This window comes from Fukomys damarensis, unplaced genomic scaffold, assembly GCF_012274545.1.
Source record: "Fukomys damarensis isolate Sample0158 unplaced genomic scaffold, DMR_v1.0_HiC HiC_scaffold_21, whole genome shotgun sequence".
Lineage (NCBI taxonomy): Eukaryota > Metazoa > Chordata > Mammalia > Rodentia > Bathyergidae > Fukomys > Fukomys damarensis.
The window spans coordinates 17942520-17963341 of NW_022900933.1; the positions used below are offsets into that span (position 1 = coordinate 17942520).

General features: G+C 41.3%; 1 protein-coding gene across 5 annotated transcripts in view; it reads left to right on the forward strand.

Moving 5' to 3' along the window:
* Positions 1-20822, forward strand: part of Ttll5 (tubulin tyrosine ligase like 5) — a 252450-nt gene that overhangs the window by 166530 nt on the left and 65098 nt on the right. For all 5 annotated transcript variants that reach the window (XM_010645542.3, XM_010645541.3, XM_010645544.3 and 2 more), the window contains one exon: positions 19839-20034. In XM_010645542.3, the coding sequence (XP_010643844.1) occupies positions 19839-20034 (196 nt within the window). The remainder of the gene's footprint in view (positions 1-19838; positions 20035-20822) is intronic.

The following is a 20822-nucleotide window of genomic DNA, read 5'->3' on the forward strand; positions in this document are numbered from 1 at the left end:
AAAAAAAAAAAAAAAAAAACAATACATCTGGAGTCTTCTGCTCAGAGGCTGTGATATAGGTCTTTAATGGATGGTCTGATAGGAAGACTTGGTGAACATGGTCTCTTTCTGGGGTTGAGGTCCTGTAGGTATAGATCTTGGAGATGACATCGAAGGCAAAACTGCAAGGGGGTAGATCAGCCCCTGGCCAACGTGCAGTAGTCCTCAGTACTGGCCGTCAGCAGCAACGTCTTAGTCGCAGGAGCCAAGATGTTGTCAGTACCTTTGTGGGTGGGGACAGGAGCACCAGCACAGAACTGTAGCAAGGCTTGCTGGACTTGTTTCTACACTAGTCTTTCTGCGCCAGGATGATGAAAAGCAGTGGCCATTGTAGTCCCCAGTGGTGACACATGCTGTGAATATGATACATTGGCCAGTCTGGATCTGCTTTTGTTTAGGCACAGTCTTCAAAACCTCACCTTTGAGGGGCCATACCTACGGGAAGATGATCTCAGAGTCCTTAATGCTCAGGGGAAAGAGCTGGATCTCCTCCGAGATTTTGATCATCATTTCCTGGACCAGGTGGCCCCGCTGGGAAACAGAGAACCACTTCTTGTCCTCTGCCTTGTTGGGCCTGAGCACCTACATCCCTGGCCCCAGACACCAGGGCCAGGCCTCTCCAGAAGCTCCTTTGGCCCCGTCCTGGGCCTATGGGCCTCACACAGCACCGTGCCCATCAGGTGCTTGGTGTTTTCTTGAAGAAGAAGAAAGACTCCCCCCGCACCATGGTGTTGGGACTGAACCCAGGGCCTTCACACTGAGCGATACCCCAGGTAAGGTCTTACTGTGCCACTCCATTATCCAGGCGTGGCTTGAATCAGTGATCCTCCTGCCTCAGCCTTCCAGAGTGCTGGGATTACAGGCATGCACCAACATGCCTGGCTCCATTTAAAAAGATTCTGTTTCCATTTAAACTTTTTTGAAGAACCACTATATGCTTTTCCAAAGCTGCTGCAGTTTTATATTCCCACCAACCACGCACAGGATTTCCATTTTACAGTGTCCTCAGCAATACTTGTTTCTGTGTTTTTGCTTGGAACAATCCCAATAGATTTAATGGGTATCTCACATAGTTTTGATTTGTATTTCCCTGATAGTTACATTGAGCATCTTTTCATGTGTTTGTTTGCCATTTGGATGTCTTCTCTGGAGAAATGTCTGTTCAGGCCCTTTTTAATCAGGTTGTTTTGTTGTTCTAGGCTTTTGTTGTACATTCGGGACCCGAGTCACTTATCAGATATATGATTTGCACATATTTTCTCCCATTCCAAAGCTTCCCTTCATATTCTCTCAACAGTGTGATCTTTGATGCACAAGATTTTAATTTTGATGACATAACCAATTTTCCATTTGTGGCCTGTGCCTTTGGCATCATACCCAAGAAAGTGCTGCCAACTCCAGTGCTGTGAAGCCTTTGCCCTGTGTGTTCTTCAGATCGTTTCAGCTCTTGTGTTTGAGTCTGTCGGATGTTGCTTACACAGGCCAGCCCCTTCAGCGTGGAGGGGGACTGTCCAAGGCCCAGAACGTCAGCAGATGCAGGCTCTCAGGCCATCCTGAAGGCCGCTCCCACCGTGTTTCAAGTTAAGTAATTCTATAAGGGTTAGAGTGAAAATGGGAATCGCTTGTTCCTTCTCTTCCAGTGCTACCCAACCTTCACTTTGGCACCCCAAAGAGAACCTTTTTATTTTTTTAGTTTCTTGTTATTTACCTTTATATTTATAAGTCACATGTTTATTCTGTCATTTTTAAATTTTCGATACTGTGTACTAACTGTCAGGGGATTTGGCACTGTTACCCTACCTGTCTCCTTCCCCTCCCCCAATACACACTTCCTTTCCTCCCATCTTGCTGTACACTTGGAGTGGGGCATTCACTTAGAAGAGTGTTCGCCATTGTCCATTGTCCTTGTCCTAGCTGTGTCCTTGCAAACTTTGGGCCTCTCAGCTCGTCATTTCTTCTCTCCATTTCTCTGTCATCCTGCCTGACCTTCTGGAGGTTCCCTTAATCATTTTCTATACTATTTCTTTCCCTAAGTCTGACTCAATATATGGGATAAGGTTAAGAGATGTTCTAAATTTCAGATTTCTTCAGTTCAAGATTTGTACAGGGCTTCACAATGAGAAGGAGGGGAGAGGGGTGCTTTTTTTTTTCTTATTTTCTACAGACTAAAATATTTACATCCATTGCTTTAAAAAATAAGTTGCACAAATATATAACATGTAGCTGCTTTATAGATAATCTAACAGATATATACCAAATGTAAGAGATAACATCTTTCCTCAGAAGTAGCTACAGGTGAAAGGCTTGATTTATTTTTTCATTTTTCTTGTGATTTTTTTTCCTACCTTGATATGTCTCCATGTTTCTCCCCATTCATGCAAAACTTACTTAAATATTTTTAGCCACTAAGTAGTTTTCCAAAGTATAAATGTGCCATAGTTTATCTTAACATTTCCATATTAAGAAGTTCTACTTGTATTTCATTCGGGCATCTACAGTGAACCAGACACACACACACACACACACACAAATGAACAAGTATTTCTATAGGATAAATTTCTAGAAGTGGAATTTGTTGGATCAAGTAATACGTTCACTTTGCGCTTTCGTAGATGCTGTCATCTTGGCCTCCAAAAACACTCTCCAGGGGTGCCCTTGCAGTCTGGACACTGACGCATGCCCTTCCCTGCTCCCTGCCTGCAGTGCCTGCTATTGCTTTGTCCACTGGGCCTCTGGACTACTGCTTATCCCTTTCATACCAGCCTGCCCCCAGCCTTTTTACTGTTGCTGGAATTAGGAAGCAACCTCCCTGAGTGTCTTACTTTAGGAGTACTTTGTTTGGGTGGGAAGAGAACTGAGAAGAGCCAGGAAGCCCAGGAGGCTAAGGACTTCTGAGCAAACCCTATTTTTTAATGTCATTAAGACTAGAAAGCATGCCCCAAGCCCAGTTCTTCTTTCCCCCACACTGCCTAGGCACTTTAATCTCTTTGTTCTGTGTTTGACTGATTTTTACCCAAAGACCCAGATTTTCCCCTCCTTTGTAATGAATAACCAGAAAAGTTACAGAACCCAGAAAACCTAGTGAAAGAAGCTTAAGGAAAATATTAAAAAGGAAGAAAACTGTTTGATGTACTTTTAATATAAAATGTGGAAAAAGTCGGGAAAGGGGGGTGGGGCAAGGAGGGAAGAAAAAGATTATTCACGGTAATGGGAACCAAATGTTGGCTGGGAGCACCTCGGCACTCTCGCACTCTTCCTGTAAACTCCACGGCTTTTCAAAGTGATGATAATGGAGAACTGCAGCCAGGACCCGCCTTAACCCTTCCATACCTGGATAGCTCCCTTGAGTGGGTCACAGAGGAGGTGTCCTCTGTGAGCAATCCTGTGCCTAGAAAGTCTCAGGGGCCCTCCTGCCACCATGGCCAAACCAAGGTAGGGGTAGGAAGGTGCTACCGCACACAGCGCCTACTTGCTGAAGCGCCTCACGGTCAGCCCCGATCTCCCCTGTGGACAGCCGGCAGCTGCCCGGAGCTTGCCCAGCTTGCCCTGCTGTCTTGAGGGGAACCTAGAGGGAGATGCAGAGCTCCGTGTGATAGGTGGGCAGCCTCTCCCCACTGCTAATGATGCCATTGCTCATAAACACTCCAGTCCAAGTGCCCTTGCACCCACGGGGGAGTGTGTGCACTTGTTGGGAGGCGTGGGCCTGTCTCGGGTGTCTTCTCTGGTCTCTGTGAGACTGAGACACTGTTCGGAGCTGAAGGCCTTCTCCTGCCCGTACAACTCCTAGGTTAAGGACAGGCATCTGCCTCTCGGCCCAGTCGTGCACCCAGAGGGAGGATGAAAGGCGATGACTGAATGAAGCTTCCAGCTCAGTGGAAGCTCAGCTTCACTTACATCTCCGTTCAGACTTCGTCCATGTGTAAGAAAGAAATCTTTGTGCGTCAGTATTTCTCATTTCAAAGGGACAGCCACACGGTGTGGAGCCGCTGCGCAAGTAATAGAGCTGGGAAATCTAGGAATGCTGGGAAGTCAGTGCATGCCCAGACTGCGGTGCGCCGGGCAGGCTGCTAACCTCATGGTGCCTCAGTTGCTTTACTTGTCTTTATCTGCTAAAAATGGTAAAAGCTTAAGTGAGATGAAGCAAGGGAAACACTGAGCACAGAGCCTCATCTTCATCATTGTCAGCTGAACCTGAAACAGCTCCTCTTTGTGGTGCTAGAGATTGAACCCAGGACTTTCACACTGAGCTATGTCCTCAGCCCTTCTATTTCTTATTTTGAGGCAGAGTCTCACTGAGTTGCCAAGAGTGGACTCCAACTTGGGATGCTCCTGCCTCAGCGTCCCAGAATGCTGGGATTACAGGCGTGTGCCACCATGCCTGGCAAGACACATTTCTTTTTTGAAATGTTATTAAAAGACACCTTTGAGGTGATTGATAGTTTTGTGTTTTACATTTAATCCATATCCATTCTGAGTTAATTTTTCTATGAAGTATGAGATTTAGATTGAGCTTCATTTTTTTGCCTATGAATGGGCAATTGCATCAGCACCATTTGTTAATGGACAACTGATTTTTAAAAGGTTATTGTTTCTCCAGGCATTGGTTTTGGAGCTTTGTCAGAAATCATCTGAGTGCATTTGTGAGGACCTTTTTGTTCTAGCATCCCTAGAACAAAGGCCTAGCAATAACAGTTTGTTAGAAAATCCTGGGCAGGGGCTATTATAAGTTCTGATTTTCTGTTCCTTACTGTAACTTTGGAGTTACATAGACTTGGGCTCAAAAGCAGCTCTTTCATTTACTCGGTGTGCGAACTTGCAGAAATTATTTTACGTAAACTTCGCTTTTCTCACCTGTAAGGTGGGCTAGTAATAACTGTCCTGCAGTTGGACATTTAGCAAGCCCTTCTACTAGTGACAGTGGCGGTGGGGAGACTTGGCTGTCTGCACACTTGGCCGCCCTCCACCACACTCACTCATGCCCTGTGCGTTCCCCAAACCTTAACTTTTAAAGTCGTTCTCACTGCAGGTTCCTCCCAAGTGCACGAGCGTCACAATCACAGCTGCCGTGCTGTGCTCGAATCACGGTCTTGACTGGTAACATCTCTGTTTCGGAATGTGGGAAAGATCTGTCTCGCCAGCTTTTGTTACAGCGTCTGTCCGCCTCCTAAATCTCTCTGCTTGGCCACAGTGGCTAGCTGTTGTTCCCTGCTCTGTTCCTTTTGCCTGGAATTTCTTTTCGGGTTGACAATACTGCCCGTTATCTTTTTTTTTTTTTTTTTTTTTTTTTTTTTTTTTTTTGGTACCAGGGATTGAACTCAGGTCTTTGCGCTTGCAAGGCAGGCCACCAAACCGCTGAGCTAAATCCCCAGCCCTGCCTGTTATCTTTTGACACTCAGGTAAAATGTCATTTTTACCCTGATGCCTTTTTTTTATCTCCCTCCATAGGAAGCAGTTTTCTTCCTTTTGCTCTCCAAAGCTAAAGCGAGTCTTGTTCCCAGCACAATGATAGATAGGGTCTGCAGAGTAGAAGGATTTTTTTTCTTAATTTAAAGAAATATGCATACATTTTATGAATATCTAAATGAAATCTATCTATTATATATTTATTAATGTTAAGTGATGCACAATAGTATGATTTCAAAGTATTGGGACAAAACTGGGATGAAACATGCTAAAATAATATGGTTGCAAGTGGCACCATGAGTACCAGTTTTTCCCTTCTTTACACTTTTTAGTACTTACTCATTTTCAGTCATTTTAAATTTTTAAGTTCATTTTTATATTGTTTAAAATGCCATCACCTAGATACTAATTCATTAGTATTTCTCCCTGATTTTGAAATGATAAGATTCTGTTCTGTTATTTGTTAAAGACAGGAACAAAAGAAAGGGAAGGGAGACTAACATGTATTAGTGCCCAGTGAATGCCAGATCCTGTGCCTTGTATGATTTATCTTATTTATTCCTGAAAATATGGCTGTAACTTGTTACCCTCCTGTAGAAATAATTAAGCTGTGTGTGGTGGCACACACTTGTAATTCCAATACTCCAGAGGCTGAGGCAGGAGGATCACTGTGAGTTTGAGGCCAGCCTGGGCTACATAGTGAGTTCAAGATCAGCCTGAACTACATGTTGAGACCCTGTCTCAGAAAAACGGATAGATGGATAAGTGGATGGATGGATGGATGGATGGTAGAGGGATAAACTTATGGATGGAAGGAAGGAGGGGTCAATAGTTTTAGAGATGTTTCCATTTGTCCATGTGAAAGCTTAAATTCTTTTCACTACTTTACCTTCTCTACTTCTAGAGGGAGGAAAATCAGTACATACTAGTATTTTCATAATGGCATCCCAGACCATTTAGGCCTATTTCTTGATGATAATGTACAAAGGAGACGTAGAAATACGCTATTTCTGAAAATAAAATATCACTAGTAGGATATGAAAAACAATCTTTCTGTGAAGAAAAATTTAGCAGCTGGAGCAATAGAGTTCAGCATTGCAAATACCTTTGTCGTAGTCTGCAGACCTAGTTTTTCACTTCAGCCAGGTGCCAGTATCAAGAGGCTTTGTGTGGGGGCAGAAAGCATCAATGGCTTGAAGAAACTAACCATGAATATCTGACGTGATCTGCAGCATAGATTAAAGTTTCACTTGCTTCGTGTACTGCCTCTTTTGCATATAACTTTCATAGATTTCATCCAGCAGGTCAGGCAAATTAAAATACATGTTTTGGATGGAGGGGAATTATGTAAGGGAGCTCTTGTGATTCTAGGGGATAGAGATTGTGGGGATCTTTTTGTTTTGTTTCTGATAGTCTCTTACACTAGTCTGATCATATTTGTATTGGTCAACATGTCTTTTAACTGTCATTTCTCATTTTAGATGTGGTTTCTCAAGCATATGTTGTTTAATAGCTATAGTATTTTAGATGGAAACCATGATATTGTGAAAAACTTACTTTTTTAAAAACGGTAATGAGAGATGTTCCTGTTAGCCTCTACATCATTTATAGACTCAGTGTATGAGGAATTAGCCATAAGACAGACACACAGATGAATCATACATTTCTTCAGTGGCAAGTGTAATGTCTGAATTTAGAGCGTTAGAGGCAAAGTATTATGTTGGCTTCATTCCCTGAAATACAAATTCTGTATTCCTAGTTTTATCACATTCATACTAAAGCTGATGTGTAGTACGGGCAGTTAACCAAAAGAGCAGTTTACCATGGAGGAATGTGTACTTCCTGCCAGTTTATTACAAATTTGTGTTATGTCTCATTGAACCGCAGTAAGAGCACAAAGAAGAAATAGTAGCAGTGGTAACTAAATGCTTCATGTACTTGACTGGTTTAATGGCTTGTTTTTGTACCAGCAAGTGTTCTCAAAGCTTTACATGTGTTAGGTGGTTTAGTGCTCACAGCTACTCTGTGGGTACCATCATATCTCCATTTTAAAGATGGAGAAATTAAGCCTGGAGAAAATGAAATGACTTGTTCAAGATGACACAGTGAATGGTGGTCAGGATTCAGACCCAGCAATATGGTGGTAGAGTCCATGATTCTCCTTGTGTAACACAATCACCCAAAGGGCTTGTTAACAAACAGATCGCTGGGCCCCAACCACATTGTGGACCTGGGGTGAGGCTCAATTATTATCATTTTTAACAAGTTTCAAGGTGACGCTGCCTCTCCTGGGGCTGGTGATGTAGTGGTGTTCTGTGCAAGGAGATGAGGAGCAAGTTAATGTGTTTTCAGTAGTCTGTCTGATCCTATCAGAGACAGGTGCCTGCGTTTCATGCCAGTTGTGACCTTGGCCTGGCCCCTCTTGTTAATCTTGAGCAAATTTCAGTAGACTTGTCTTCCCAAAACAGGAGCATATGCCATTGTAACTATGCCATTGATTTTAGAATGACAAAGGGTTGTTTCCATAGATTATGTTGAGAGTAGCTTGGGAAGAGGCTCGGAGAAGCTGTTCATACCATACAGTACTGCAGTAGGGAAATGGCTTGAACAGAAGTGTATATTTTATTTCCCTCTCTTTGGCTTTACTTCTTTAAATAAAACCTCCTTTCTCATGATTTCCCTTGTTTTATAAAAAACATCTTTAGTTATAAAGAAAAAGAACAGGTGGAGGAGGTTTAAAAAGAAGGGTGGAGTTTTTGGAATTGTCTCTTATTTTCCTTGGCCAATTAAAGGAAAGGGGCAGAGGCAGATGAATGGAATCAGAAAAGCTGTTGGCTTGACTGTGTCAAATTGCCTGCTGTTTTGCTTCCTGGGGAAAAATGGAGAAATGGAGGGAGCCTAACTGATGTGATGGGGCAGGAATTCTAAATTTGTGACACTTTGCAAGCTGTTTGTATGCACTAGGTTTGAACCCAGCTTCAATTCAGTGTGGAAGTTCTTGGAAACTGGCATGTCAGCTGCCCCAGACAATCTGTACATTAACTTTCACTCTAAAAGCTTTTCCTGGCTTGTCTTTGCAGGGTGTGAAAGCTAGGTGATGGCAGTCCAGTTTTACAAGGGCCAGCTGTGCTTGTGTGTACCTCCATTATTGTCACAAAATGTCAGACTTTTCCCTTTGTTTGATAAAAATCCTGCTGAGCTGGACTCAGTCTTCACTGTTGAATGAACTGGTGTCAGGGAGTTCTCCTTTGGCTTTCTTAAAGGTCACTCTTTGCTCACTCCTTTTTTAGTTCACAACTACATTTTTTGGGCTTCATGTGATATGCTGGTTATGCCAAAATAAAGAGCTGGATCAAAGACATTTCTTGTTCATGAGGCTAAGGATCAATCTGTCCTTTTAGATCCAGGGAGCTAATAGATAAAGGACCAAGGTCTCTATCTACATTACTGGCTGGCGCCCAGAATCCTAAGTTGCCCTCTAGAACAGTGCTGTGAACTCAACCTTTTGAAAGGTTTGATTTCATGTCCATCTTTGTGTTCCATAAAGCTCACTCCCAGAGACTTTGCCAGATATACTAAGAAATCCAACATTGTCCTTATTTCCTCCTCCTGGGGGCCATTCCATCAATCATGGAGTGGTCGGGGTGTGGAGACGGCAGAAGTCTGGTTCACATTCTGTATCCATTGTCAAATCCAGCTGGCTGGGGTTTGAGTGTACTTTTAAAGGACAGGCATATCAGCTTCTAGCATTTTGACATAATATCTCAGTGTGTTCTTCCCAAATTTGGTCATTGTCATGCAGTTTTTTAATAAAACCAAAGTAGATTTAGCCAAAAATCTTCCCCCTCAGACATCTTCTCGTCATCACTATGCTTCTTTTGTCTTTCCTGTATCTCTATTGAATGAATAATCAGAAACTTTCCTTCTCAGTTGCTTGTAATTCTGTGTTTCAGATCAGCTGTGTTATTTGGATCCTGCTCATGTTTTTAATCTCTTTTCAGTATTTCTTTCTATTCTTTTTCTTTTTTCCTTTACTGATTTTGAGTCACCTCACTTTAATTTGTTGTCCTACTTTTGCTCTTGGGTTTTCTACCAAGATATGTAGTAAACAGTAGGGGCAGGTTTGTTTTTCAAATGCTAATTGATATAAGCTCTCATCCTTACTAGGCTTTTAGTTTTCAGGACACATCTTTTTCCAAGCCCTTCATTCGTCAGAGAGCCAAGCCATTGAATCAGTCTTATTTTCTCTATTGAGTTACGATGTCCAAAGAAGAGCATTTCTTATGATTACTAATTCCTGATTTATGTTTCTAGTGCCTGTAATAGTGATTCAGTGTGTGATTTAATGAACAGAGAAGGAGCTCATACACTGGGAAAGGAAGGGCAGAGATAGAGATAGATTAAATGCTGAATGTATAAACCAGTAATTGAGATGTCAATTTCAGGCCAAAATCTAACAGATTAGCAAAGCAGTGATTTGGCAGCCACTAAAGAAAGAAAAGGAATTGCTTAAGCCCAGCGTTGATTCATGGGAAAAGTAAGTCATGCTAAACTAACCTCATTTCCCTTCATGGTAGAATAACTTTAGTTAGAGAAGATCAGGGAACTTAAAAAGAATGACTGTAACTGGATTTCAGCAAAGCATGGTGATATCTTGCGAGCACAAAGAAAAATGTGAACGAGATAACACTGTCATTAAAAATATTTTGTAACTAAATGGGTAACTGTACCCAAACAATGAATCAGTGTGAGTTAGGGAATTAAGCCTCCGGGACTCAGTCATTAGCTCACTAGTTCGCTTTTTATCAATGAATTTCATTTATTCGTTCATTTTTATTCAAGTGCCTACTGTTTGTTTGGCACTTACATATGTAGAAGACATACAAATCTTGTTTTCAGATGACATGAAGTGGGAATTTCATGAAATAGTATATGCCTTAGATGACACTCAAGATTTACAGTACTTTTAATACCAGAATGATAAAGCTCACTCATGGAATTTAATAAGGAAAACATACAGCCTTTCATATGGATTTAAAATTTGACATACGAATGTTTAAGGGTTTAGATCAGTGATGGTGAGCGAACCTTTTAGAGCTTTCAAATGACAACAGACAGCCCGTCGCAACTCGAGTGCAGTAGATTTTGCCACCACTGCTTTAGGTTGACAGTAACTGTAACAGAAGTTGAATAAAAACTTCCCAAACCTAATATTATCATGTGGGGAAATGGTTTTAACTTATTACTAGATGACAAAAGCAGGCCATACAGGTTCACTCTGTAGAAGGGAAATACAGAGGAAGCGTGCACATCAAAATGTTCATGGTAGGGCCGTGCATGTAGCCCAGTGGCACTGTGCCTGTCTGGAGAGTGCAAGATCCTGAGTTCAATCCATGGTACCACAAAAAAAAAAAAAATGTTGATAGTAGGCATCTCTGCTTGTTGGAACACGGATACTTTTGTTTTATATTTTTATTTTTGTGTTTTTCAGGTATAAGGCGTTGAGAATATAGTGCTTTTGTTTCTTAAAAACTTACTTTGTTTCACAAAAGTGAAAAGGGGTGTGGCCACTGGTGTTAATTTGGCTTGAAGCCGGGGCGGTTGGGAGGGGAGTAACCACTGTCTGTCCACTGTCTGTCATCAGTGCTCACATCCCGGGCCCCAGTGGTTGTCCCTTCCAATTGTCAGCATTATCAGTGAACCCCACTTTCCGGTGGGAGCCGGCACCCTGCCCATGATGAGAGTGCTCTCTCACTGCTTGGCCCAGAACAGTAGGTGTCCACCACTAGGGAGTCACTTCCGGCAGAGGCTGCTGTGCTGCAGCTGCCCCTGGTGGGGGAGCCTGGCAAGTGAATTTTACCCTCCTGCTCACACATCTGAGTAACTCCAGGTCCCTTTATGAATCCACTGGCTTCACTCCTGTCACTCATTACCCAGGTTGTCCCACATGAACACAATACTTAGTTAAGGGGATAATAAGTACTACTTCACATTTCTCCTTTCTCAGATGTAATAGAATCGCTCATACCTGTTATTTGGTGCCCCTGATGTCACCTCCCGACTCCCCCCGACCCGAAAATTTCGGCTCACTAAACCTGCCACATTCGTTCCACAGAATGGAATGAATTCTGGAGTGGAGCATTCATTCCACAGAAAGAATGTTAATAATAGTCACTAACATTTATTGAGCATTTGTTTTATGTGCCAGACATTGTGCTAAATGCTTGACACAGACCTCATTTAATTCAGCCAACTTTATGAGAGGTGGTGGGATTGATTTTTACTCCCATTTCACAGCCGAAGAAACTAAGGTGCAGAGATGTCAAATATGTTCTTTTAGTGGTCAAGCCAGGATCTGAACCCAGAAATCTTGCTCGGGAGCCCTAAGATTCCCCAGCTCTGGGTCACTAAGCTGCCACCCCTTGCTCTGGCTTGGTCCAGTTCAGAGCCTGTGCTGTGGATCCAGGGACACGAGGCTTCTACCACTCTACAATTCTCTCACTAACCCAGCCTTGCTTTGGTTTTGATATTTTTCCAGTGCCCAAAACCTCTTATTTCTTTTTGCCTTGCTTTTTAAATTATTTCTTAAATCCTTTCCTAAGAGCCTTTTCATCATCTCAAATAGAATAGTTAAACATTTTCCGAGCCTTTTCACCCCATTTTCAAGCAGGAAATCATCTTGCACTTGTAATTTCATCTCAGTCTGTGTTTTGACCTAGCATATAGGTCATCAGGAGTTCACATAGTTTTTCTGTATTATTTCTGAGCTTTTTAGCATTTCAATACTATTCTATTGCACTTTTAACTCTTCCTGCAAAAGAGCCATCTCAATATAACTCCAGACATTCAAAGCAGAAAAAGAAAGGCGAGAGAGTATGGTATTATCTCTGGGAACAAACTCAAAGTTAAAATAATAAAATAAAAGTTTCTTTAACACAGCTGCATATTTAGAAATCATTTTAAAATCCTAGTCCAGCACATAAACTCTAAGAATCAGAGTACCTGTCATCATGAGCACAGACCCTTGGCAGGCCCATCTGCCTTAGTTCACTTAATTAATGTTAGGCACAGATTTCCTTTGGCTAGCTGTCATTGTCCCTAGTATTACCAGTAGATACTAACAGCTCAGACTATATCTCATATATTAAGACTTAGTAGATGGTTTCCGTTGCGCTGAATTTATATCTAAATGCAATTTGACTTTTATTGTTTCACTAATACAAGTAGTTCTCATTCATTGAATGAATTTCATAAACAAATATATTTTTCCTTCACAGATCCAATGCTATACATTTTTAGGGCTAAACTTAGCTGCCGAGGCTTTGCTCTCTTCTAGCTACATAGGACTTTAATTTCGTAATATATCTTCAGGCCTTGTTTCTGAGAACCAGTGTTCAGTACACCTTCAGCCATAGTGCTCACGTACATGCTCCTGTCACTCTGCGAGTGTCCCTCTTGCTTCTTTAGACCTTTGTGCCAGGTTATTTTGTCCTTGAATTTCATCACTATCACAAGCGTACAGGTTAGTTCCTCTGGAACTCTCACCTAATGCTGTTCCCCTGGGCTTGAAGTCCCTCTGTAAATACAACATACTCCAAAATCCTGCCGTTTGTAACTTCACTCCTCCAGATGGGGAGCTTTCTGAGAAATAGAACGGTGTGTTTTTCTTCCTAATATTCCCTAAGCACCTAGGAATAGTACCCAATAAATCTGGGTTGAACTGCACTGAAATGAAACAACTACTTAGGCATATAGCTTAGCGTGTGATCCCACTGTTACAAAGTGCATGAAGAGAAAAGGGAATTACGTAATGAAAATCAGTAAAGTGATATAGTGTGTACACAGAACAGGAAGTAATAGTAACTAAGGTTTTGACGATCTATAAATAAAAATCTTATGACCTTTTGCTTGCATGTGCGTGTTTTTTGAAATTGAAGTATAATTTACATGAACTGCAATGCATATATTTTACATGTTCAATTTGATGAGTTTCAACAATCTTATATATCTGTCTAACCACCGCTTAATACAATACATACAGCATTTCCATTGCACTTCAGAATTTCAGTGTGTTATTTCCTAGTCAATATTGCCTCGCCCCACAAAGATCCTTTTCTGACATCTGTCACTGTGTGTTAGTTTTGCCAACTCTTTGGGTTTTATTTAAATGGAATCATACTATATTTACTCTTTCGCATCTGCTGTCTTTTATTCAACACAGTGTTGTTGACATCCATCTATCTTGTCGATTACATTGGCAGTTCAGTCCTTTTCACTGAGTAGTATCATACTGTGTTGCGATATCACACTTCGTTTATCCATCACATTAGTCAGCTTTCCATTGCCAAGACGAAATACCTGACACCTGCAAGTTAAAGTAGGAGAGATTTAATTAGGCTCATGCTGTTAGAGGTTTCGGTCATGACTGGCTGGTTCCAAAGCGGAAATATCATGGGAGAAGGACACAGCAAAGGACAGCTGCTCACCTCCTACATCCGAGAAGCAGAAAGTAGGAGAAGAGCACAAGAGGAAGGGCCCCTGACCCACTTCCTCGCCGAGACCGCCCCTCCTCACAGCTCGTGCAGCTGTGAATGGAGTCTTTAGCATTCACCTCTCTGGGAGCTTCTTAATCCAGTCAAGTTGGCAATCAAGATTAACTGGCACAGAGGGCTGGGGTTTTAGCTCAGTGGCACTGCACCTGCCTTGCATGTGCAAGGTCCTGAGTTTGATCTCCGGTACCACAAAAAAAATAAAAAAGATTAACTGGCACAAAAATTTTTCTAATGATAGGCATTATGATTGGTTCCACATTTTGACAATTATTAATATAAACTCAATGAAAATTCTTACATCTCTTTGTCTAGCCATATGTTTTCATTTCTTCTAGGTAAATCCCTAGGAGTAGAATTGTGGGGTCATGTTAATATGTGTTTAACTTTACAAAACACTGACAATTTCCTGAAACTATTATTTTATATTCCCATCAACAATGTATAAGAGCTCTGGTTGTACCATATTACCACCAACATTTGGTGCTGCTCTTTGATTTTAGTCATTTTAGTAGGTGTAGCATGTTACTTGCATTTCTGTGATGATTATCAATGTTGAAAACTTTCATGTGTTTATTGGACCTTCATATATTGTTGTAAAACATCTCAGAACTTTTACACATTTTTAAAATTTGACTGTCACTTTATTGTTAAGGTCAGTGATTATCAACAAGGACTTTAAAAATATATTATCTGTAGGAATCCTTTGTCACATATATGTTTTGGGGTTTTGTTTTGTTTTGTTTTGTTTGGGGGGGTTGTTTTTTGAGACAAGGTCTCACTATGTAGTTGAGACTGACCTGGAACTCACTATGTAGCCCAGGCTGGTCTCGAACTCACAGCGATCCTCCTGCCTCAGCCTCCCAAGTGCTGGGATTACAGGTGTGCGCCACCATGCCTGGCTGTCACATATATGTATTATAAATATTTTCCTCTACAGCTTGTCTTGCTTATCCATTTTATTAGCAATATCTTTTGATGAGTATAAGTGTTCATTTTAATGAAATTCAGCTTATCAATTCTTTTTTTCTTTAATGATTAGAGCTTTATATATCCTCGGAAATCTTTGCCTACCACAAGTTTACACACATACATTTGCTTCTGGAGGCTCTCTGATACTAGCTTTTAGACTTAAAAAAGTCAGTGATCCAACTCAGTTTTTTGTGTATATGGAATAGAATAGTTGTCAAGGTTCATTTTTGGTTTCTTCTGGTATAGGGGATCGAACTCAGGACCTCACACTTGCTAAGCAGGCACAGTGCCACTGAGCTACATCCCCAGCACTCATTTTTTTTCTTTTTAGTACCTGGGGCCCTTTTGACATCACAAGTGATACTGCTATACTGATGACTATATTTTCTAACTTTGTAGCACAGAATGCTTTGCTGGTGAATGACTAAGTTTATATTTTCCATGTCTGGCCTCAAAGAACTGTAGGGCTCTGGCTCATTGAAATGGAATCATTGGGTCGAGGGAAGAATAGTAATAATAGTACTGGTGGTAATTCTTTTTGGAACCCTTCCTATTTGTCACTACTTCCACTTACTTTAACTCTTCAGTTCCTACAACAGCCCTGTGAGATAGGTGCTATTATCATACCTCCATTTTGCAGATGGGGAAAAATTTGAAAATCATAAAACGTAGAGAAGTTAGATGTACTGAAGGCCTTGGGGCAGAGGATCCTTTCCAGCTTATTAATTTTGTCCTTATCCATTTGATCTCTGAATACAACCCAACTCCAGCTGCCCTGGAAAGCATTTGTAATAGAGCATACAGTGTTCACTTCATGCAGAACTATTCTAATTTTGTTCTTGGAAATAAACCCCAAAGCCAGGGGAGATCCCCATCACATTACAATGCCTTTCCAATCGCGTAGCTTTCTTACTCTGGCTAGTACCACTTTGTACTGCTCATGAGAGCCCTTCTGTCATCTGTAGGGTCTGTAATACTCACTGTGTGCCAAGGCTGCTTTGTGATTAAGAATTTATGAAGAAGAAAATGTAGCCTCTGCTGCCTTTAACATACATATACGTTACAGAAACTGCCGCTGAAGTGGTTGGATATTCTTGCTTGTAAAGATATCCCCAGCGTATCTCATTACATAAATGCAAATGTTCCAATTTTTTTTTAAAAAATCCAAAACGCTTTTAGTCCCACATGTTTGGACAAGGAATTTCACAAAATTTTGAAGAGAATAATTGACTCTTAAAATTTTGGTGGAGGTAGAAACTATTACTAGGGGAAAAATGACTTTCAAAAAATGAGATAGAATTTTGAATGGAATGAAAACTATGAGACACTATAAAGGAATATTTAGATAACTAAACTCAGGCCCTAGAAATCCAGGAAAGCCCAAGTTGTGTGCTCTTACCACTTCTGTCTGTCACCACTGTCCTTGCACCCTCTGCCCCTACCCAGCATTGTACTGTAAAAACTCCTGCCTTTTTGCTAAAAGCCTCTACTTGCTTGAGAAACTTCCTTCGGTGATTTGGGGACTGAGCTTATGTTGCTGATGAGATTAAAAACAGATTTCATTGTAAAAGTTTATGATGTTCCAGTTTGTTCAATGTGTGTGCAATTGAAAAAGTACTTCTTACCCGAAGTTCCTTATTTGATCTTCTTTGGTCCGATACCCTAACCCTCTATACATCTGTTGACTCCTGCTTCTGTTCATGTCCCTAAGAACCTGGCCAGGATTATCCCCTTTTATGCTGAGTTAGTTACAGACTTGATTTCTGATAGGCAGCAAGACAGCTTTCATGTGAATGTCTCCTTGGAATGCTATTAAAATAGTTTTTAGCAAGTAAAGCCAATCTTGCTACCTAGTGAGGTGAATTCTGATACAAGCTGCATAGTTGCATGACTCCTCTAATATCTAATCAAGCAGACTGGCTAGGTGTCATGATACATATCTGTGATCCCAGCACTCAGGAAGCTGAAGCAGGAGGATCGGGAGTTCAAGACCCTGTCTCAAAAAACAGAAAGAAAAAAAAGCTCTGAGTCTGAATGGCTACCTGTGGCTGGAAACTTCTGTAATCAGCAGCCAAGCCAGGATTGGAAGCAGAATCACCACTGATGAGTGTTCTGACTTTGGTCCAGTGATAATAAATAACAATTTCATTCTATATTTAAAGTACTGTCATACATTGTCGTGGACATCTCAAGATGATTCTGCCAAGGTAGTTCCTGCTTTTTTACCTGCCCTTCTTTGTGTTCATTTGTTAACTGGACTGCTCACCCCTTCCCTGAACTTTGCCTTCATTGAAACTTGAATACTGCCAGGCGTGGTGGTGCAGGCCTATGATCCTAGCACTGGGGAGGCTGAGGCAGAAGGATTGCACTGAGTTCAAGGTCAGCCTAAACTACACAGTGAGACCCTGTCTCAAAAATCCTGAATACCTTTCTCCACTGCACTTCCCTCTAGTTGCACCTCAGTGCCTACAGCTGCAATCCAGTGCCTTTAGCTTCTCAGCCTGCTTCTTATATATTATCTTCAGTAAACTTCTGTTCCCTTGCTAATGAGAAAAGAGGTAACAGGTTCTTCTGGCTCCTCTTTTCCTAACCATGTAATCCTGTTTTACTCCCACTCAGTACTCTACTTTGTGAATAATGTTACATTTCATTAATATGTTTAGGCTCTTTTTATTAGTGGATACCTCATACCTTCATAAGCCCCTTGGGAATGGCTTTGTTTTTGTTTTTGTTTTTGTTTTTTTGCCATATAATAGCGTGCACATCACAGCATTTCCAGAGGGATCACTGAAAATCAGATGTTATACTCAAAAATAAACAAAAAGAATAAGGAAGCTCTTTGCTTGTTGGTATTGTTCTCCAAAAAGATTAGCTGTAATTGAGCAGCTTAACTGTGGGTGGGAGTCAAACTGAGCATCCTGTCCCTGAGCAAGGAATGTGACATAGCAGAGGTGAGATTATGTTAATAAATCCTTCCATTCGTGGATTTCATAATATATTTCACAGACTTTCCTTAACTAGGTATTTAGGAATCTCTTTATTTGTGAGAAAATGGGAAACCAAAGCAGAGACTTGAAATTACCAAGCTATGGAGAAGGCCACTGGCCAGAGAGAGAGAGAGAGAGAGAGAGAGACTCCCGGGCTCTGTAGACAGTCACTGCTCCCTCCAGTGTGCTGTGGGGTCACTGGGGCCCGGACTGTTGATAACCAGGTGTCCTTTCAAGCAGGACTCAGGGAGGTCTGCATACCTCCATAGTTGATAGCTCAGTAATTGATATGCCTCTACTGTTGATCAATAACGCCAAAGGAAAGACTAACACAGTGACTTGTTTGATTTCTAATCCTGGGGATTGAACCTAGAGCCTCACGCATACTAAGCTGGAGCTGCACCACTGAGCTACACTGCAGCCTCAATCACAAGGACACATCTCCGAGTAGCCACTCTTTCATTTCTCCAAGACCATTCACTGGGGTTTGGTGTTCACTATGAGAACCTTTATGATGTTTCTTTAGTGAATAATAATACTCTTTTCTGGTCAAAAGGAAGAAAAAAAATAGAGTAGGTAATGAAAGTCCAGAGAAGAATCACCAGAAGCGTTAAGGAGGTGGAAGGTCTGTCAAATAAGATTCTTCTCACAGTAACTAGGAAATTAGACACTGTATTAAAATACAGACTTTATATCATCACATTCATCATTTTAAACATTTCAAATGTACGCTTAGTGGCCTTTAGTACATCATCACCACTGTCAATTTCCACAGGTTTTTCTCCACTCTAGACTAAAACTGATGCTCATTAAATAGTAACTCTTGATTCCCCAGCCACGGCAACCACCATTCTATTTTCCGTCTCTGTAACTTGTCTATTCTAGGTACCTCCTATCAGCAGAACCATATTCTGTTTTTCCTTTTGTAACAAACTTATTCCATTTAGCATGTAGGCAATCTCTCCTTGAAGACTTCTACTTGTATGGACACAGACACAGTCACCAGAATCTAGGATTTAAAACTAGGGCAAGAAAGACAGGCAAAGTATTTAACAAACAGTGTAGCGTAGAACAATAATGGCAAACCTTTTAGAGACGAGCGCCCATATTGCAACCCAGAACCCATTTATATATTTATAGCAAAGTGCCAACACTGCAATTAAACCTGAAAACTGAGGTTTTAGTTTGGAAAAAACAACTCCTACGCTAACATCTTCTGTCTTACAAAACAATGACACGTGTGCCATAGGTTCACCACCACTGTCACAGGTACTGATTAGTCAAAAAGGCTTCCAGGTCTTTGCCTTCTCCGTGTACGTAAGCTCGTGGTCAGCCCAAGTGGGAGCCACATTATGGTAAATTTGGAAAAATGAAGAAACTAGCTTCTCGTACCAGTTATATTATCTTGTGATGGAGATATAAGCTCGGTATAAACAGCTTCTAAAATAGGTTTAGATATTTCACTAATGTATGATTAAGGTAAACTAAAGACTCTATGTAACTTATCCCTTTACTTTTGAAATTGATAGTTAGAGATGATTGTGACTCTCTTCCTACCTTAAATTAGGAATTTGAATCTCTCTAGACTCTTCTTGAAGGTCCTTGTGGCAATCATGGGGACATGAATTGCTATTTCAGTTCTTTAACATTCAGTAAATATTTACTCTCCACTAACCATATGCCAGTCCTTATAATAAGCGCTGGGGGTCAAATGGAGAGCAAAGCAATCTCTGTCCTTGTCCTTATGGAGCTATGGCTAGATACTTTATCCTACAAATTAGATTCCTAATTCCAAACTATGTATGGTTCATAAAGGAAAAGTGCCTGAGACACATCTCTATTTTCTGCTAGAAAACCATCCAAGAAATCTACTTTCTTTTCTCTTCAGGAGCCTCCAAGCAGGTGGCTTTGCCTGGGAGGGAGAAATCGAGAACAATGCGTACAGCAAGGCTACAGGGGTGGTCCCCCAGCACAAGTACCTGCCCACGGCAGGCAGTTACCAACTTCATTTTGCCCTCCAACAACTTGAACAACAAAAATTGCAGTCCCAGCAACTTCTGGACCAGAATCGAGCCCGGCACCAGGTAATTCAAGATAAGCTTTTCCATGCACGAGTATCCTCCTGTTGGTGAAAAGAAAGTTCAGGATGCACAAGTGGGTGGTGTAGGGTGAGTTTCCCAGCAGCAGCCTGGCTTGGGTGGTTCATGGGGAGCCATAACTGCTTCATTGGAAGGCGATGCTGAACAAGTGTTTGATATGGTTCTTTCATCTGAATGTGCAAAAATCTGTATTGTAATAAATCCTTTCTGTTGTGTGATCTTAGTTCAGTAGCCTCCTGGAGGGTCTAATTCCCAAACACCTAAAAGATAACATTTTAAGCATCTTTATTTCAAAATATACTACTATGTTGAGTACATATTAATCTGTCATAATCAGTCAAGATTTTCTAAAGAACAAATCACTTGCAAATTTTTCCTGTAGGAAATGGTCACAGAGTTAAGGTTGCTGGTTTTCTGTAAACAACAGACATTCATTGAGGGTCTGTCATGTGCTGGCCACTGTTTTAAACTGGGACGGTAACCATGACCATCCACACAAACATCCTTCCTGTTAATGAAACTTCAGAACACGGAAATGTTGATTCCCTAGACAGTGTTGTCTATGAAATGATGGGAAGTCCTGGGGAACGTGTGTGAGGAGCTGAATGAGTATATCACACCATTCTGTTGATGTGGCTACATCACAGAGAAAGGATGATCGCCTCGAAAAGTCTGGCCCTAAGGCTGGGGATTTAGCTCAGTGGTTCTACCGCCTGCCTTGTGAGCGCAAGGTCCCTAGTTCAATTTCCGGTACAAAAAAAAAAAAAAAAAGC